General features: G+C 40.4%; 1 protein-coding gene across 8 annotated transcripts in view; it reads left to right on the forward strand.

The window, feature by feature from the left end:
• The window catches only part of MSRB3 (methionine sulfoxide reductase B3), an 85,410-nt gene that overhangs the window by 46,404 nt on the left and 20,228 nt on the right, over positions 1-18,778 (forward strand). For 7 of the 8 annotated variants that reach the window (XM_075745938.1, XM_075745898.1, XM_075745914.1 and 4 more), the window contains one exon: positions 963-991. In XM_075745938.1, the coding sequence (XP_075602053.1) occupies positions 963-991 (29 nt within the window). Of the gene's footprint in view, positions 1-962; positions 992-10,335; positions 10,453-18,778 lie in introns of those variants that run through there. The other variant, XM_075745924.1, reaches the window with a different exon arrangement.

Consider the following 18,778-nt stretch of genomic DNA (forward strand, 5'->3'; position numbering starts at 1 on the left):
TAGCAGATTGTGTAGATGGGCCTAGTCATAGGGTTAATTCTGCTTGACAGCACATCAGCAGCATCTTGAGAGTAATTACCCAACTTAAGTTTTCCCACAGTTGAATTGAGATCTTCAAAGGCTTCTACATTTACAAGTATTATTAACCTATATCTGAAACATGATGTTCCCACAAGGGCTAATTTTTTCTTCCTTTTATTAAATATACAGGTTATAGGGTTCATTTGCTAAGTGCTAAGCCCTTAGAAGAAAACACTATTTGTTAGAGAAAAATCTGCAGTGCACAACCAAAGCTAATGGTGCATAATGCACACATCATTGTCTTTTTGCAAAGACTTTAAAACAAGTTAAAATTTAGGTCTGGCTCCTTTCCTCTTTCCTTCTCTCCCCCCCCCGCTTTCCACTTTTAAGAAAATCAAACCACTTATTCCTATGTGCAGAGTGAGTAAATTGAAGACACACACAAACAAAACCCTCCTAGGATGTTGTACAATTAAGTACAGATCATTGGATACAATACATATGACATTAATGAAACGGTATCTGCTTCAAAAATAGATTGGAAACATTCATGAATAAATTAAATCCTCTTAATGACTTTCCAAAAATGAAAATGAATGAAAACAATACTTATTTCATAGGAACAACTGTGTACCATGATTCACAGCATATAATTTAATCCTGTTTTAAATTTATATTCTATTTTCTGCATTCATTTTGTGATTTGTCTTTTAAAATATCTTCTTTGTAACTCAACATTGTAAAAAAAAACAAACCCAAATATTAAAGGTAATAGCTATTATCCAGGTTCAAATGCCCTTGAATGCATTAAATATTAATGTACAGAGGTAGACAGTCTTGTTAAAGATGATATTAGCTGGCGGGGGGGTGTCGGTCTGACAAATGGCTTTTATGGCATAAAGCAGTTCTTGTAACTTACAATCTTTTATTTTCTTTTGCAGGTCAGAAACTAAGTTTGACTCCAATTCAGGTATGTTTAGATTTACAGTGTTTTGCTGAATGTACACTATTCAGGTTAATCTCAAAAGAGTAGTTTATCAGTTCAAGTTCAGTTTAGTTTTAAACAAACTGGGGTAGGTCAGTCTTAAAAAGGATCTTCATTTCTCACCCTCTGAAAACAGCATTATTACTGTGAAACATTTGCTTTCTTTCCTTTCATTAGTTCCCATCTCTTTACATTTTCCCAAAAGATGATCAGGAAGATGTATCTTGCGACAGGCTTTAATTGATCCAGAAAAATTATAGTACAAATAAATGATAATGCAGACTAAAGCAAATGGAGGAGTGAAGTGAAGTTTGAGAATGATCACTGCTTTAAAGGAGAATGTTTTTCTTCCTGGTGGACAAAGGCATTTCATGGGAATTTGAAGTCAGTGCAGCCTATCTGTCAGGAAACAGATGATTTGTCATCAAATTTTCATGACAGATGCATGTACACAATGGATGCCAGACCAGTCTGTAGAGCTCGCTTTAGGAGGTTTACCAAAAGGCAGTCTCTCTCAAGTTGTCTTTTTAAAGAATTTTAATGTGTTGTAGGGATTGGGAGGGAAGTGAAGGTCAGTCTAACAGGTTAATGTGTATCTAACAAGACAAAAAACACAGCAAACAGGGGAACAGTTGGGGGAATAACAGAGATCCTAATACCAGACTCTTATTTATTCAGTTAACTATTCCTGGATGTTCCTTAAACAATAGTAAATTAAGAATAGGCTGTTGTCCTGAAACTAGCTGAAATGTCCATTGCCTGAAAAAGTCATTCAAAATACACTTTTTTTAAAGATGAAAAAGAATGTTTTAAGCAGAAAACATATTATTATCGCAATTTTGTATTTAGGCCAATGTTATCTTCCATATAACTTGCTTAATGCAGTGATTATAGTTGCTTATAATGATAGGAATTTTACAATATATATTATAGAATCATAGAATCATAGACTGGTTTGGATTGGAAGGCACCTTAAAGATCATCTAGTTCCATCTCCCTGCCATGGGCAGGGACACCCTCCACTAGACCAGGTTGCCCAAAGCCCCATCCAACCTGGCCTTGAACACTTCCAGGGAGGGGGCATCCACAACTTCTCTGGGCAATCTATTAATCAGAGTATTTATGAAATAGCATGTTTCCTTTTATCCCAGTTACAACATGATTTGGGTTTGAAATGTGAGGTATTACATTGCTTTTTCTTTCCACATTAGATTTTATCTTTGGAACTATATGGGAGTGAAATCTACAGCAGGAAGCATTTATATAGCCAATTCCTACATCTTGTATACTTAAGTCATCTTGCTTCTATTATGATTTTAGTCCGTGAGTTTGAGGTTACTTGCTTTAAATATTGCTTGAATGAACTCTGTGCTAAGATTGCTTCTTGGATCTCGACAAAACAGTTTTATGTGGGGGGATAGCTTCACACATTGTCTGCCATTACCCCCATTCTTTTAGTAAATTCACCAAAACTAGGATGTGGAGCAGAATGTCAAATATCTCACGTTTCTGTTGAGGGGAAAATGCTCTCTGCAGAACTTAGATTTGCTTGGTGGATTAAGCTGCAAACAGTTTTCTGGCTTTCTCTCTTGAAGCGGTTCTCCTGCTAGGTGCACTAGCCTGTGCGCTGCACCCCTTGGCCGGGAAGGCAGGGGTATGGTGTTTCCTAGGGAGCACAGAGCAGCAATAGCAGTTTGGCACTGTCGCAGCTATAGCAAACGCCTGCTCAGTAGGTGTCACCAGGCCTCTGTGACTGGGCTCTGTAGGGTGAGCATGAACTTTTGAATGGCTCCTCTTCATCTGTGCATGCTCCGCAGGCTTGCTTTCCTTGAGCTTGGGTCTGTGTTCTGGACATAGTTTGTCTTATTTCTCACACAGGGGTGTTGGAAAGCCCAGTTGCCCAAAGACCAGAGGACAAGGGTAGCTCTCCCTGCCCTGCTTTTCTGAAGGCACTCCTTAGGCACTAGTCTTACAAGGCCAGAGCTCTGGCCTTGTGAATGCCTGATGCAATTTTATCTCCCCAAGAGCACAGAGCACACAGAGGCTGCAAAAGAATTTGGAAATAAAGACCATTTACAGGAGACCACACAAAAAATCCATAAATGTAAATGAGCAGTAGAAGACCCAAGATCATCTCTGTCTCCACTTTTTTTGCTGCACCTAAATATTCTCTGGATGCACACCAAAATTCTCTGCAGCAGGTGATTAACATTATTTTGCTGAGTGTCAACATCAGCAGGTACCATGGACGTCAAAGTACTTTGTATACCATCAGGGATATAGTACGGGAAGGTCTGGGGCTAAGGAATTTCTTAGATTTATTCCTCCTTTCTCTGCAGAGCCTCACTTTCATCTTCTGCTCATGACTCCTTTCCCCTAAATCCCTGGGGAAGTCTTTGGTTGGAATAGTTTCAGGCTTTCCTGTCGTGGGACCCTGGCCACCCCCGAGGTGTGATCCTGGTGATCCACTGTGGATTGCCAAAGTGTGCGGCTGGACTCCTGGTCTTATTTTGTTCTTTGCCCCAAATGCTGTACTTGAAACTGAGAATTACCAAGGTTTAAGGCCTCGGTCTCATCATTGCTGCCTGTTTCAGCACAGGTTCCAGGTAACAACCAAGGGTAGATGTTAAAAGATAGTACAAAAAACCAGATTAAGCACACAATTAAAATGGCATTTTAAGAAAAAAGAAATCACAGAAACTCCATAACCTCAAAGCGCATTTCATGGCCAGCCACACCAAGACTGGAAAAAAAACCCCTTATCTGTGAAAAGCACAGCAGCCTTCCCTTTAGAGGGACAGTACTCAGTTCTTCCACCAAGAAGATTTTCTTGATGATCAGATCGTGCAAGCACTTAGAGTTTATCTTTTGTTCCCAATATGTGAGATACTGAGTTCAAGGCAACCTTTATCACCTAAATAAAACATCACGGTTTTTATTTCCCCACCAAAGAGTTTGCCATCCCTTTCCAAAACCAGACGATAAGCCCAGACCTCCTGCTGCCTCTGAGTGAACAGGAGGGTGTAGGCAGGGAGTAGAAGGATGTGCTGGTGATGGCAGAGAGGCATCCTCGTAAAATATCTTTCTCTGGTATGGGGGGGCGGGGGATGCAGTGCCCTATGTAGCACCATGTTTTGCATAACATGGGCCTTTGAAGTGTGTAAATGTAGCATTGGTTTTAAAAGGGCTGCTGCTATTTGACAGCAATGACTCTCTGTATATGCAACCTTGAGTTCCTTGGAGACACCTTAAGGTATTTTCATATCCCTCATTTCATTTTGAATTCCCCAGACTGTGATTCCTGAGTAAACCAATGGTCCTGCAAACTGGAACAAACATGCTTTGTTCTCATTCATCTCACGTTACTCAAAACAGTTCAAGTGTTGAATGTGAGAATGGTGTAATTTTATTCTAGAATGAATATTTTCTTCTATTCTGTTCTACAACCTGTCGCGTGCTCTAAATTAACGCTAATGGTAATTCCAGTTAAGTCTTGCAAGTCTAGGTGTGCCCTTGTTAAACATTTATCAATGCTTATTGTACTTGTATTTCTTCGAAATACGTGTGAAGTATTGAAGAATTAAAATAAGTCTTTCTGAAGCAAGTACAAATCTGGAATACAGCTTTAAAAGTGCTCAGTAGGCTCACTGTAAATGTAACCCTGGAAATGTTGTTCAACACTGAAATATTAGGCAAACATTGTCAAAAGAAGATTAATTTGAACTTGAGCATTAGCTTGAAAGAAGGCTGTAAAATTCCTACAGTGATGATCGGGATTTATCATATAAATAGCTATAACATCTGTAGGGGACACACATTCTTCATATCATGACTAACAGTTCCATCTGAAAAACTTCTTTTTCTCTGCTGATTCTTTATAAGTCCATAGCTGGCAGAATTTCTGTCTCGGAGACCATGGGGTTAGCTTCATGCTGTTAGAAGATCTTACGAAATGAAACAATTTTGCTTTCCTGTCATAATATGATGAATTTCACTGGTACTGAAAATAGGGGTTTTTTTCCAAAAAAGTACTTGAAAGTGAAAAAGGTTGTAGGAAAAATGTTTTTTTTTTCTCAAAATTTGTTAAGGAACAAAGTAAACCACAAAAACCACAGCTGAAACAATTTTGTTCTAACTATTAGTATTATGGTAGTATCTAAAATGCTTGTTGTTCTATGTGCTTGGTTAGCAAATTTTAGAATTTAAGAATGCAAGAATTATATTGGAATAATAAATTAATGAAATATATTTTTAATTTAGAGAAAAATAGATCTTCATTATGCTGTTCCATAACAGTAAGAATTTGTAGGTCTCCAAAGCTGTCGCTGAACACTGTTAATCCCTCTTTAGTAACTGAAAAATAAGCATAGAAAATGCAAACAACTGTCTCAGCATGCCCACTGGTCACCAGGGAATGGTAATGGTGAGTCTCTTACTGCCTGCTGGGAGGGCTGGAGTTTTCTTGGGGAATCTTCTGTAATATTTGGTGTATCCTGCATGTCACTGTGGAGGTGAGCCATGTGATAGTCAAGTGATAGCGTCGGCAGTGAAATCATGAAGGGGAGGAAATTTGAGTTTTGTTCTGTGTTAAAAGAAAGGCCACGTCTTTGGACAATACATGTGACCTCCAGCGGAGTCTCTTTTATATATACATCACTCAGATGGTGGAATGGAGGAAGTCGGAGCGTGCAGGGTGCAGCAAAGTGACGGTTGTGGAAGTGCCATGCTGTAGAAACGCCTGTGTGCGCTGGCAGAAGAGAGGGGAGTTGCCCAAGGGTGCACAGTGCCTTCAGCTGTGTTCTTCATAATTCGCTGTGTCAGCTTCCTGCTTCTCTCAAAAAGAGAGATGCATCTCCAAAACCCGTTCTTCTGTCTCCCTGCTTGATTGCACTGTATGTCTATAGAGATTAAATGAAATGTAGAGATTACCTATGTGATTTTATATCACTGTGTCAATACTTTGGAAACATTCCAATTAGTATCAGGAATTAAGCTATAATAGCTGCCCATGCAGCTAGAGGCTGTCCTGAGGGATAGCTACACACGAGCTTTTGTTGGATCCCTGCCGCCCCAGCAGTCAAATACAAAGCAAGTCAAGGAGCCCCCGACAGTTCCTGGAATTTCCTTCGCCTGCCTTGTCTGGACTCACAGCGTCAGCCAGTGACTCTGCAGGTCGTTTCTCCTCTCTGCACATGGCTTTTTCCACCAGAATGAGTGTATCCCCATGTCTTCAGCACTGCACAATGCTGCCAGTACTCTATCACCATCAAAGTTCCCATCCTTTTCTTTCTCACCTCTTGTATTTACTGCTATCGTTCTGTTAATGCGGCCCCTATGATGTACTAACTTGCTAGGCTACGTGATTCAGCACAGGTGCTAGAGAACAGTCAAAGAAAATTATAAGGTTGGGGGTGGTCAGATGTTTTCCTCTCATAAATTCCTCTTGGCTACACTGCCAGATGTTCAGCAATAGACTTTCCAAACTCACGCTACATCAGCCCTGATTTCCCCTAGCCTGTCATCAGTCCCATTGCATGAAAGTCCTCAGTGCAACTATGTAGAGCACAAGGAACTCTTCAGTCAAGTAAGACAGAAATGAAAACCAAATGGCAATCCTGTAAGTGAGCATCTCTTACTGATACTTGCTGCTAGGCAAACCCAAAAGAAACTTAACTTATCTGAAACCTTAGGTCCCTGAAGCAGCAGGGCACTTAGTAATATCACCCATCAATGGATTGGATCACAGATCTAAGCGCAGATTAATAAATCAGTTCCTAAATTTTACTGATGTCAGTTTCTTCACCCAGGTTGTGATAGAGCGGTTCTTAATTTCTTCTTTGCAAGGCTGAGTAGTTTCAAGAACAGGAAAGAGAAGAGACATTTGGCGTTCATAACAAAATCATATTGACAGGTTCATCAGTCACCCTACAACCAGAGTATTTGATTAAAAAACATAAAAAGATTACTTGCAGAGGCTGTAACAGGGAAAAGTGGCAAAATCAACTGAGGTAATGAAGAACAGGGATGCTCTAGAGCTTTTTCGATTAAGCAAATGACCTCTCCAGAGTCTCTTTCAACTATGAGGAATTATTTGCTTCTCTCTGGCCACCACCAGTGCATGGATTCTTGAAAGGGTGCATGAGCTGGCACAGAGAGATGGTGGGAGACAGCAACTACATAAACAGAACAGCAGCTCAGATTATCTTACTTGTCGTTACTTGTCAGTGCTATTTTCTTCTTGGTATTAACAACTCTACAAGCAGATCATTAGGGATGCAGTGGCTGGAGAGCATGGTCTGTTATATTTGTTCAGCAGCAAGATCAGCGTTTAGATCCAGATGGAAACTGAACCATCTGTTGAATGTTTTTGGGGCCATACTGCAATGTGATTTGGATGGAGTATAGATGGCTGGGACATCTCACTGGTACATCCCAGTGAACTATGTGCTTGTAACAGGACTGACCTACAGTAACTGATCATTGCCCTGCTCTTATATCTCTTGTAAAGGATAGAAAAAATGGGTCAAATTATTTCAACATACAGAACAACGGTTTAATTTGTGGAGGGCTGATTAAAATGTTGTAAGCGTGCAGGCAAGCTTGCTTATCCAGGGCTTTTGAAGAAGGCAGTCAGCTGCCAGAGGATTCCAAATGTGTAACTTTCTGAATTCTAATACTGTCTTTGCAGTTTCAGATGTCTTTTTCTCCCACTTTCTCTGTTCATCTTATTTGTATCTGAGCTTGACTATTCCTTACTATCATTGGCATGATTCTTCTCAGCTGTCAAAGTATTTTAATGGGAAGCCTGTTCATTTCCATAAACTAGATCCATGAATCTACCAGTGGAGGCCAGCAGCCTTGATCAGACTCACAACAGCCTTAAATCTTTCTGTGTGACTAATTCATGTAATTTCTATTTTGTGGGGTTTTTGGGATAATATATTGCTCCCTCAAAAAAATCCTATTTGTGTTCTCATTAATAAGACAGCTACTTAAAGATGCTCTGCCCTTGTGAGCTAGCACACATGCTCATTGTGCCACTCCTGCACAAAGCGCTGCCTGTTGGCATGTGGTAAGAGCTCTGCATTAAAGGACCTTGCTCGTGGAGCCAGGAATATAATATCAACAAAAAAGAAATACAGTTTTCTATTTTTGTCTTACATATACTTTAATAATCTTTGCTACTTCTTTTTTTGCCTTTGAGGATCTTGCTGAGAAGGATTTCACAAAGTGTTTAAATTGGTCCTGTAATGAAAATGTTTAGATGTAGGTTTTCCATTTTATTATCATTAATGTAAGCAAATTGATCAGATTTATTTAGGAGAATTTTTTTACCCTTCTTTCTAAGACAATCTTTTGTCTTTTGTCTAAAGACAATCTTTTCTATTTTTTATTTCATTGTAAATACCTAAAAAAGGCTGTCTTTAAGAAACAATTTGGCAAAAGTAGTTGGAGAAGACAGGAATATAAAACATGGGTTTATTACATGCAATTGGAAACTATGGTACTCAGTTAAATTATAAACTTTAAAGTAGATTAGCTGAGGATTTTTTATTTGTCGTAGGTATAGCTGCTTCAGACAGGTTTGGTCTATCGGGGAGTTTGTCTGTTGTTAGTCAGTAAATTGCTCTTTCAAGTTAGCAACACTGAGCAGCGTAACATCTTTACTGTTCTGGAGGGCTGGACTTCTTAAATACAAAAATGTTGTGATTCTTGCTTAGACCTGTTAATCATTGTGCAGTTCTTTACTGAACAAGACTACCTACTTTTCAAGAGCTACTTCCATTGCAGTCTTGTTCAGTGGACAAAGTAGAAGATTTTTGGTGATACTCTTGAATTATCCTACACTTACAAACTTCATAAAGAGTTTTTCTGTTCCTTTTAAATGAAAATTCATTCAGTCCAATTAACCCTATTACAGAATAACTGTGATAATTAACTTTGCCATAGTCCCATTTAATTAGCCAGAAATGGAGTATGTGCAAGAGAAGCCACAAGAATGGGCAAGCGGGGAGGTTTCTGGTCACAGCTGTGGCTCATTGAGGTGGGTATACAGCTCCAATGCAACTTACCCACACCATGTACAGCTCAAGTTAGTCCTATTGTTTCATTGCTTTATTAGTACTCTAGTCATTTAAACCATGAAATGGAGGGGTGGGGGGAAAGTGCCTGTTTGCTTTGTAATTTGGAAGCTTCATTTGTAAGCGGAGTGTTACAGCATCATGCAGACATGCTTCTGCAGACTTCAGCAACATGAAATAGTGTTTAGCTCACTGCGTGGTGCCAGGAAACAAGGATTCTGTAGAATACAAGAATACTTCATGTCTCTACTATCTTCTGGTGCAGAAGCTGTTGTCATCCATCTGGGTGTATATAGGTAGCTGGGATGTGCAGGTTTGGACATAATTTGGATGGCTGCTTCATATTTTTAATGTTATATGGCCATCTGCTGATTCTGTACCCTGTTCCAGAATGTCTGACAGCTCTGTGACCTTGGGCAAAGTACTTTTTCCCTATGCCTTTTTTTTCCTCCTGCCCATTGTCAGTCTAGTTTGTTTACATTGCAAGGCTTTTTCAGGGAAAGAGCTGTCTCTTGCTATTGAGCATGTCCAAGACCTAGTGCAGTGGAAACACTTTCTCAGTTGAGATCACCTCTTAGGTCCACCATAAATCAAATCATGGGTGGCCTTTACATAGTGTCTCCTTTTAGACAGAGCAAATGAAGTTCTGTTAGAAGGAGTCTCTGGAAAGCAATATAAAAGGCAGCATGGTAAATGTATTCAACTGAATTAGTGTTTTTTGCTCTGCCTACACAGTCAGCCGTACCATAAAATTTGTGTCAAGGGGATCTCAGTTCTGTGCAGAAGAAATACAGTTCATGCAAATGGTCATTCCAGGTCCAGAATCTCACACCTAATTGAACTGCATGATTTCTGCAGGAGAGTGCGTGACTGTGGCTATAGATAAAGGCTTGAATTTGTTAAAGCCCAATATGTAATAATAGTGGAGTTTAAATGACATGTAACTATGATCTGAGGGCTTAGGTATATAGGACAGAAAATACTTACGGAATATAAAACTTTCAAAAGCTCTTGAAGACTAATATTCCTATCAGTGATACGGGTCTAAGAAAGGTTTTTACCTGTTTATCTAGGATCATTGCATTAATTTCTGAGGAAAAAAAACATCACAAATGCCACTTGTATTTGCAAATGGGAATGATACTTAACATAGTGGGGCCTGGAGGATGTTAAATGTTCTGGTCAATGCCAGTTCATGAAATCAATTTGATTCTTGCAAGATTCTGAGCAGTCTGATCTCTTCTGTAGGCCATGAGAGTTGAAGATGCTCCACACTTGTCGTGGATCAGTTCTATGGTGTTTTCCATTATGGTGGAAATAATACCAATTTTGAAGGGGAAAGGAGGTGAAATCATAAAGTGCCCTGTGAATATTGAAGAGATCCTAATAAGATGTTTGTTAATATGTACTGTATTTGGTACAATCTGATGCATTCTCAAGACAAATTGTTTTTCCCTTCTTAAAAAGTAGTCTCATTTTAAGCTGTATCTCCCTCCCAATATGCCTGAATTTACTCTGAATCAGTAAATGCCTTGCTTATTCTAGAAGTCCATGTTGAGTCTTCACTGCAGGAGTCCACTCCACCCTTCAAGAAGGTTCACAAAAAGATCTTAAGTACTTCCATTCCCCTTTCATTCATTGCATGAAAATTCCTCTTGCTCTCTTTTCTGGTGACTAACAAAAATTTTCATCTTTTATTTGGCTGGAGGCCAAGCAGCTGAGGAGGTTGGGTCCCCTTCTTGATTTTAGGCAATGACTAAGGCGGTGCTGGGAAATCAAATGCTGACTCAGTAGTTCCTAGACCCTTCTTTGGGTGGACCACTGCATCAGTTGTCCTATGAAATGGCATCCCTTGTTCCTCATAGCGCTTTTTATTCTGCCTCTTTGAAAACCGACAAGGTCAAAGGAGGAGAAAGCAGAGTGCAAGGTGGCAAGATTAGTGGCCTCTGTGAGATACCAAAACACAGTTCCTGCTTGGCTTCTTGTGGGGGAGGGAAGTTCTTCTGTTCATGTGATGCCCTACTGAATCAGAGGAAGATGATGAAAAATGTGGCTCCTCAGCTGAGGAGTGTTCCCACTTTTTCATCCACAGAGTCTAGCAGCTGCTTCATGTTGACTTTCCAGTTTCACAGTTAAACCAAACCTAACCTAACCTAACACAACTCCCTGGTTTTGGCTGAAGGAGAAGAATTGCTTAGGATGCTTTCCTTCAGCCACCCTGGCTCTCCCTTCCTGCTCTGGGAGAAGTCCACAGCTTCAGTAAAGACAGCAACAACTTAAGACAGCAGTGGCATCATTTCAGTTGTGACAATCTGGAGGTGCTTGGCGCTGCTGTGACCTGAATGGAGCCCAGAGCAAAATCTAGAGCTGGGACAAGCACCACACTGCCAGCCTCGACATGGGATAGAGGAGAGGGTAAGACCATGGCACTGAGTGGCTGCCCTTCCTCAGGCCCCACACTATGTGTCAGATGGCTCCTTTGACTTCAGTAGCTTATCTATGGGACAGTCCACAGCCAAACACCAGGCAAAGAGGAGTACTGAGGTGTTTTTTGCCTGTGCGCCTTGATGAATTTAACAGGACAGGATGGTTATGGTCAACGTGTCCACTCTTGTTCTCATTATTTTCTCACTACCATAACGTGCATTTTCCTCTTTTGGTTTTAGGCAGTGCCTCATTAAGCACGGTATCTTTTGCGGCTGAGTGCATGTTGTCCAACATTGGACATCTTCTGTTTTGATTAGCATGGTTTATGGGGTTATGAATTTAAATGAGAAAGAGGTGCAAGCTGGTTTTGTTTCTTCCCTCTGGATTTGTTAAAGAGAAAAAAACCCTTATCTTTTCAGTACAAGATGATGAGAATGATATCATACAATATTAGTTGAAACTGGAGGAAATCTGTTACTTGAAAAAAATTACGTTTCATGTCATTAGACTGTACAAACTAGCCAAGTGTAACTATTAATGACAGAAGATTCAATAAAGATTAAAACAGTTCATGTTTTTCTTTCATTGATGTAGTGCTGTAAATTTATGACCAGTAAGAAACCATACAAAAGATCTGTCAGCTTTTACTATTTCACATTTTAGTTTCTTATCAACTGATTTCGGGTTTTGTAGTACTAAAAGTAAAGGGAAGAATGCAAGCTGCTTTTAATCAAACTGGAATGTTCAGGGATCACCATCAAAATCTTTACAGTGTTGATCTGAGTATGAAGCAAAGAACATTAATTTGTCTTTTGTTGACTTAATTTAGTGGCAACCACAGCCTTTAAGATGTAATGGTAGACAAGTTTGTGTCATACCACTGCAACTCTGCAACTGCCACTGTACATGTGAGCACCCATCTGCTTAGCATTAAGTACTAAGTCAAAACACCAATGAGGTCTAATGCTGCCTGTTTAAGTCAGACACAATTTGCACTGAATTTTATGCGAGTAAGGACAGCATGATCAGGTCTTAAGCCAGGTGACAGTGAATTAAGTTACAAGGGCTGAAAGTATTTCTGCAGGAAAGGAACTGCATCCCTATGTGATGTGATTAGGAGTCTTAGCAACCTTGTTTTTCCATCGGGGGCTGAATTACCATTCTCTGTTGTTTGGTATACCATTGTCATGCCTACCTATTGTTCTTTACAGAGTAAGTGCTCCCAGCCTTGTCATCAGCCATGGTCCAGGTGTCTGAACAATCTTAGATTGTATGCGTTTCTCCAAACACCATGCCTATCAAGATCACAAAATCCATATTCTCAGTGTTTGGCTGTTCTGAATAAACACTGGAGCATCTAATTTAGCACTAATCTTTGCTCTTCTTTACTAGCTGTAGCAACGGAGGTGCTTTGATTATTTGCGTAATATCCTTTTCAGGTTATCACTCTGTCTAGCTTTCACACAATCTGTGTGTGTCTGTGGAGAAACGGTAGCATTTCATTTGGAGCAATAGGAGTGGGATCATCTTATCTAGTGGTAACCACCTACCTTAACACAACCCTCTGAGCTTCATCCAGATTTAGTTGGAAGACATAAACATCCTCAGAGGGGTTCATCCCTTCTGCTGGAGAAGTCTGTCGGGGGGTGCACTGAATCACCCTTTTGAGTGCCCATCAACTTTAGGCATGTAACTTCGATGGTTAAATCAGGAGAGATTATCTCCGTCTGGAATGGATGTGCAGAGAGCTAGGGATAAGTGGGTATGATCCCCAAGTCACTTTCCACAGCTACCGCTGTGGAGGTGTGATGGAAAAAACCATAAATTTAAGAGGAGAGCTACACAATTACTCTCTGGTTCTTCTGCTGGGTGTCACTAAACCACCTGTACACAGACCTTGGGTGCAGCACACTAATGGGAACGATGAGTTTACCTGCCGTTACTTTACTTCTATTTCTCCTTGTATGCATTTTAATTTCCCTTTTCTTTTCTTACCTTTCTTCAAAAAAACCAAATCCAGTTATTGCTACCACAGAGAATTGCAGCAATTTTAATCTCTTTCTCTTGAATTATGAGTAAGAATTGTCAGATGTGAAAAAGCTGACAAAATGTGTTCTGTAAATAGATCATTCACCACTCTTCATCCATTCATGGGCAGGAAGAGAAATATGTAACTGGAAGAGAGATGGCCTAAGGGTAATGAGAATCAATCGGAAACATTGTAAACGTATTAAATTTAGCTTCAGTCAGGCCCAAATATTAAGCTGGTCTTTGGTCTGTTTCAGAAAGCATGTGAAATTTTCCAAAAGCTTAGCAGGCAGAGATTTTGCTGATTTTATGTCGCTATTCTTGAGCTTTTAGAAAATCAAAGTCTTTTAGTCTGTGTTAACTATTCTAACCAAGTTAAGGACACCTGACACAATAAATGCAGATGCGAAAACCGAAAGGTGTATTTTAAAACACTGAAATTTAGAAACAGAAGCATGCTGTTTCTGCCTCTTACTTTTCAAGGAGATGGTCATGAGAGTGGAATCCCCCTGTTTATATTCTCATTAAAAAAGTGTTTACCCATAAGATTTACGCACTTCCATACTATTATCTCCCCTTGAGTCAGTGATTCTATTTTTCCCTGCCACACTCTACATTTAAGGGATGTAAACGGAGTCCCAGGAATATGGATTCCTGGAGGAGTGGGATTTGGAATGTCAATTGTCAGCACCAATAGAATATCTGGAAACTGATTAAGACATATTTAGGTTGAAGAGTGGTGGAAAAAATGTGCTTGCGAATAAAAAATCTGCTGCATAAAATACTGTGTTGAGGGCATTAGGGCTCTGGAAACAAGTTTAAAAGGCAAGAAGGGAAGATACGGCATTTCACTGAAATTTCACCCCTCCCTGCTTTCAAGGATAGTAAGAAATCCCTGATTGGAAGAGTACTGTCAGACCTGTACTGTAGGTCAGGAATTAGTGTAAGTGTTAGACTGTGGCAAACTGAGGTTACGTTGGCAGTCGCTTACCCAGTTAACTGTGTTTTCTGGAGAAGAGAATTATAGCAGCCTTCTTTTTAAATCATTCTATTTTCTTTACTATCTGCATGTCTAAGACTCTTCCCTTGCCCCACAACGACGGCACATTTTGGGCATACCTGGATCTGTGTCATTGTGGCAGTATGATTAAACAGGGCTGCATTTTACTGTTGAAGAACAGCACGATGTTGAAACCTATGCTGGCAGCTGCTTTCACTCTTTGGTTACAGGCATCACAGTATAGACCCTACAAAAAGTAAGTCCCACTCCTAAAAACCCAGAGAAATGTACATAGCAGAACTGTAATCTTAACTCCCTTGTCCTAGTCTCTGTAAAAGTAATTTCTTTAATGATACATCAGCATAAGTTTTCATGTTCCGCTTTGCTTTCTCACACAAGGAAGGTCTGTGCCCAAAGGACCTGCTCCTGGCCAGGGCGTGTGACAGACCAGTGAGACTCGCTGCTGGGACATGCTCCCTCCTGGGCTCCATTTTCTGTGGAGGGAGTGAGTACGTGACCACCTCCCCACCTCCTGTGAAGACTATGCACAAGTCCCATGTCATCATTCACTTAGGGTGCCTGCTGGTATGGCACCCAGAATGGCAAGGCAGCTTGACTGTATCTGGGTGGGAGTGAGGACACAACTTCATCTGAATGCCCCTGGCGTTAAGGGGCTCTGATCTTCCTGCATCACATCAAGAAAGGAGTGGACTATATGGAGACTCTGTCCATCCCTCCCCACGCTACGCTCCTTCCCAAAGCAAAGGGGATTATTGGGAAACTTCAGAAGCTGAAACTCATGAGATTTCCACTGGCACTTTGCCTCTGAGAATGTTTTTACTTATCCACAAATGATTGAGCTTTAATGAGTTTCTCATAATTTGTACGAGCAGTAACAGTATATTTCTTTCATTCCTCTGCCAATAGTTCTTGCATATTTTTTTAAATGTTCATAAACTGTATTGGCCAGTGCCAGGCTTAAACCTTGCACAGATGGAGGTGGACAATAACATTAAAATGCCTAAGTAATCAAATATATGACAGCCTGCAGTTCTGCTTTAGCATTTGGATAGGAGTGTGTTACTTCATATTTAGAAACACAAAGGTGCTCTGTTAAAGAAGCTGAAAGATTAAGACAGAGTGTTCTTCAAATTCATAAAGATTAATAAATGAAGGGCATTCAGTGTCATCTTCAATGCAATGTAAAGAATAAGATTATCTAAGTTATGCAGACATTATACCTTCAATTCAGGCTGTATTTACAGAAACTTCCCACCCATATCTCATTAGTTCAATGTTATGGTTTATTTGTGCAAGTCTGTTTTAAAACTAATGAATAATGGAGAATTAGAGAGTTACAGCAGTGATAGCAGGTATTTAAAAAAGATTCACAGCAAGAGTGAAGAATGCTGTGCTCTCAGGAAATGAACTGATACTTACTGAAGCCCTATCAAATATTTAAATGGTCTAATAAAGATCAGTGGAGAAAAAAAATAAGAAAAATAGTCTCATGGGATAGGCATAGGAAAGCAGATTGTTAAACACAGGGATAGCAGAAAGATACGCTACTACAAAGCTGCAAATAAAATTGTTTGCCCTGCTCAGCCAGTTTACTTATTTGTAGAACGAGGTAAAATGTTCAAATAGAGGTGGCTAAAGCTAGTCCCAGAGGCTGGGGTAGCCAGAGCTGGAACTGTGGAAACAATGAGGGTTTTTATTTGGGGACTAAACCTGTATATGGAAACAAGGTTGGGGACTTGTGTGTCCAGGAAAGTTTGCTTCAAGTTGGCAAGCAGAAATAGAAGATTCTGGGGTTTTTGATGTGTTGAGCTGGGACAGGGTGTGTACCCCTCAGATTTTTTAACATAAATTGATATTGGAAAGGACAAATTTCAAAAAAAGGCTTGAACTATTTGCTTTCAAAATGAAGTGTGGAAAACAGTTGAGCTATTTGAATTTTGTCCAAATTATCCAGTTTTTCCAGTCAAAACTTCAGAAATTTTCAGTTTTCTAGACCCCTAGAGACTACTGTTTAAGGTAATTGTATTATTTAGAAAGAAACTAAAACCAAATTCCCAAACCTGCCATCAACTCAAAACTCAGGCCCCATTTAATTGGATGCTTAATTACTGGTACCCACAGGTTGGTTTCCTAGATTGCACAATCAGCTGGCTGTGATGGCCTTTCTTTTCGGTGCTGCCCTGGTACAATGCAGCGGAGCCCCTCTGTGACCTCAGGGAATGCTGACAATAGAGATGATCAGTCATTGCACACACAGCTCTCCAAAGGCTGATCACTTTGTTTCAGGTCTTTCTAGAAAACTATTCATAGTTTTGCAAGTATTTTAGACTTAACATTTCTTAGGGTGTAGATTAAAAACGTGTTACTTGGAGTAACAGCATGAAAAAAGTATTACACCTGGTGACAGCAGTGCTGGACACTGAAGTGTAGAGGTGGAACATTGCAAGTTTTGTTAGTGGGGTTGGTTTGAACACAACACAGTAGGAATTCTTCCTCCTCCTCGCTCCACCTCCTCCCTCAAATATACACTGCATCAGTGGGATGGTGCCTTGTGCAAATGAAACACCATCATGTTTCATGTCAAAATGTACAACTGTTTTAATCTGGTGGAAGGTCAGGCTCTGAAGCTGATGTCAGCTATGGCCTGTACTGAAAATCTGCAGGTCATTAAGCTGCCTGCAAGGGAGGGAAGTACGTTTTTAAGGTCCATTTTGGAATGTGAGTCGGAGGTCCTCAGGTCCTCTAGGTCTTGCTCTAAAGCCAGAAGCTGCAAGGCTTGTTTGGGTTTTCTGTGAGATGCTTTATGGACTGTTGCTTGTGGCATGGGAACCAAGTCATTTTTCAGAAACTGATCGTGCTGTTGGCTCTGTTCTTTTCCTGCGGAGTTTTGGACCGTATTTTACCTCTTTAGTTGTTTTATAGGAAGGAATCCTATTGAGAACACCTGGAGTGATACAATTACAGCATAAGCATTTAAAACCATGGGTATGCCTCAGCTTCCTGGGGAGCTGGGAAGAAGTCAGGCAGTGCACAAAGATTTTTTGGGCTGACTACAAACCATTCAGGGTGCTAGATGCCCTTTAAATTTCTGTGGACATCAGAGCTTAGAACAGTCCCTTTTAGGCAACCGAAAGCATACCTTTTTCTGCTACAGCTAAGAGTTTTCTGCAGCCAGGATGTGTGTTATTTTGGTTGCAATCTGATGAACATGTGCACGGTAGAGAGGGAAACCTCAGCAACCTCCAGCATTCCAGTCCTTCCCCGTCCCTGCAACTTCCATTGTTGCGGTGCTGCTAAATCCGCTTTGCCTGCTCAGAACTTAAGTAAACAGACATTGTACTTGCAGGGAGTTATGCAGCATTTAAAAAAAGGTCTGAGTTTGTTGAATAGAGTTGGATCAGTACTGGGGTAGCTTGGTGTCAAAGGTTAGATTTTGTTATATCTGAGATGATAGGGTTGGGAACTGACATACTGTAGTTTTTCTTGAGTGATTTGGGTTTTTAAGTGCTCACAGCATGTTTAGAGAATGGAAAGTACAGTATGTTTCAGCCCCTTTCCTGGCAAGTGCATCCTCTGCTACCTGCTCTCTGAGAAAAGATTTAGCCCAGACAATAACCCAGGTAATCTATTTTAAATTCTAAATTTGCATACCTTGCCTTTCGTAATGCTGAGACAGAGGAGATCTTTGGAACAGAAGGATTACAGGCTTATTTGAATTATAAAGGCACTGACCTCAGGTGGCCTTTTAGTCAAACTTGTTGTTCATGTGGTCAGCTTATAATTGTGTTTCTGTGATATTAGTGCAAGATGTAGTGTCAATGCTGAGTTCAGAGGTTTACCTTATTGTAACAGTAGAGTTTCCATTAATCAGGGATATCACAGTAAGTCATCCTTACACCCCTTGCCCTGTATTCTCTTGCATTGCCTCCAGTGGTTGTTTAACCTCTCAGTTAACTTGATTCAGTGTGCTAGCCCAGAAAAAAAAGCTGAATAATTTTCTGCTGGTTTAGTGAACTGAACTTTCTCCCCACAAATGGGCAAGCACCAGAGCCTCACCAGAAAATGGTGAGGAAGCAGCAGGATCAAGACAAGTGAGAGCGGGGGCAGGAGGAGGGCAGGAAGCTGGTGGATTGCTTCAGCTGTCTTATGACACCTTCCCCCAAGTCTGCCTTGCTAAAGCTGCTCCAGTTAGCACACAAAATACTAGAAGTTGAT

This window comes from Balearica regulorum, chromosome 1, assembly GCF_011004875.1.
Source record: "Balearica regulorum gibbericeps isolate bBalReg1 chromosome 1, bBalReg1.pri, whole genome shotgun sequence".
NCBI lineage: Eukaryota > Metazoa > Chordata > Aves > Gruiformes > Gruidae > Balearica > Balearica regulorum.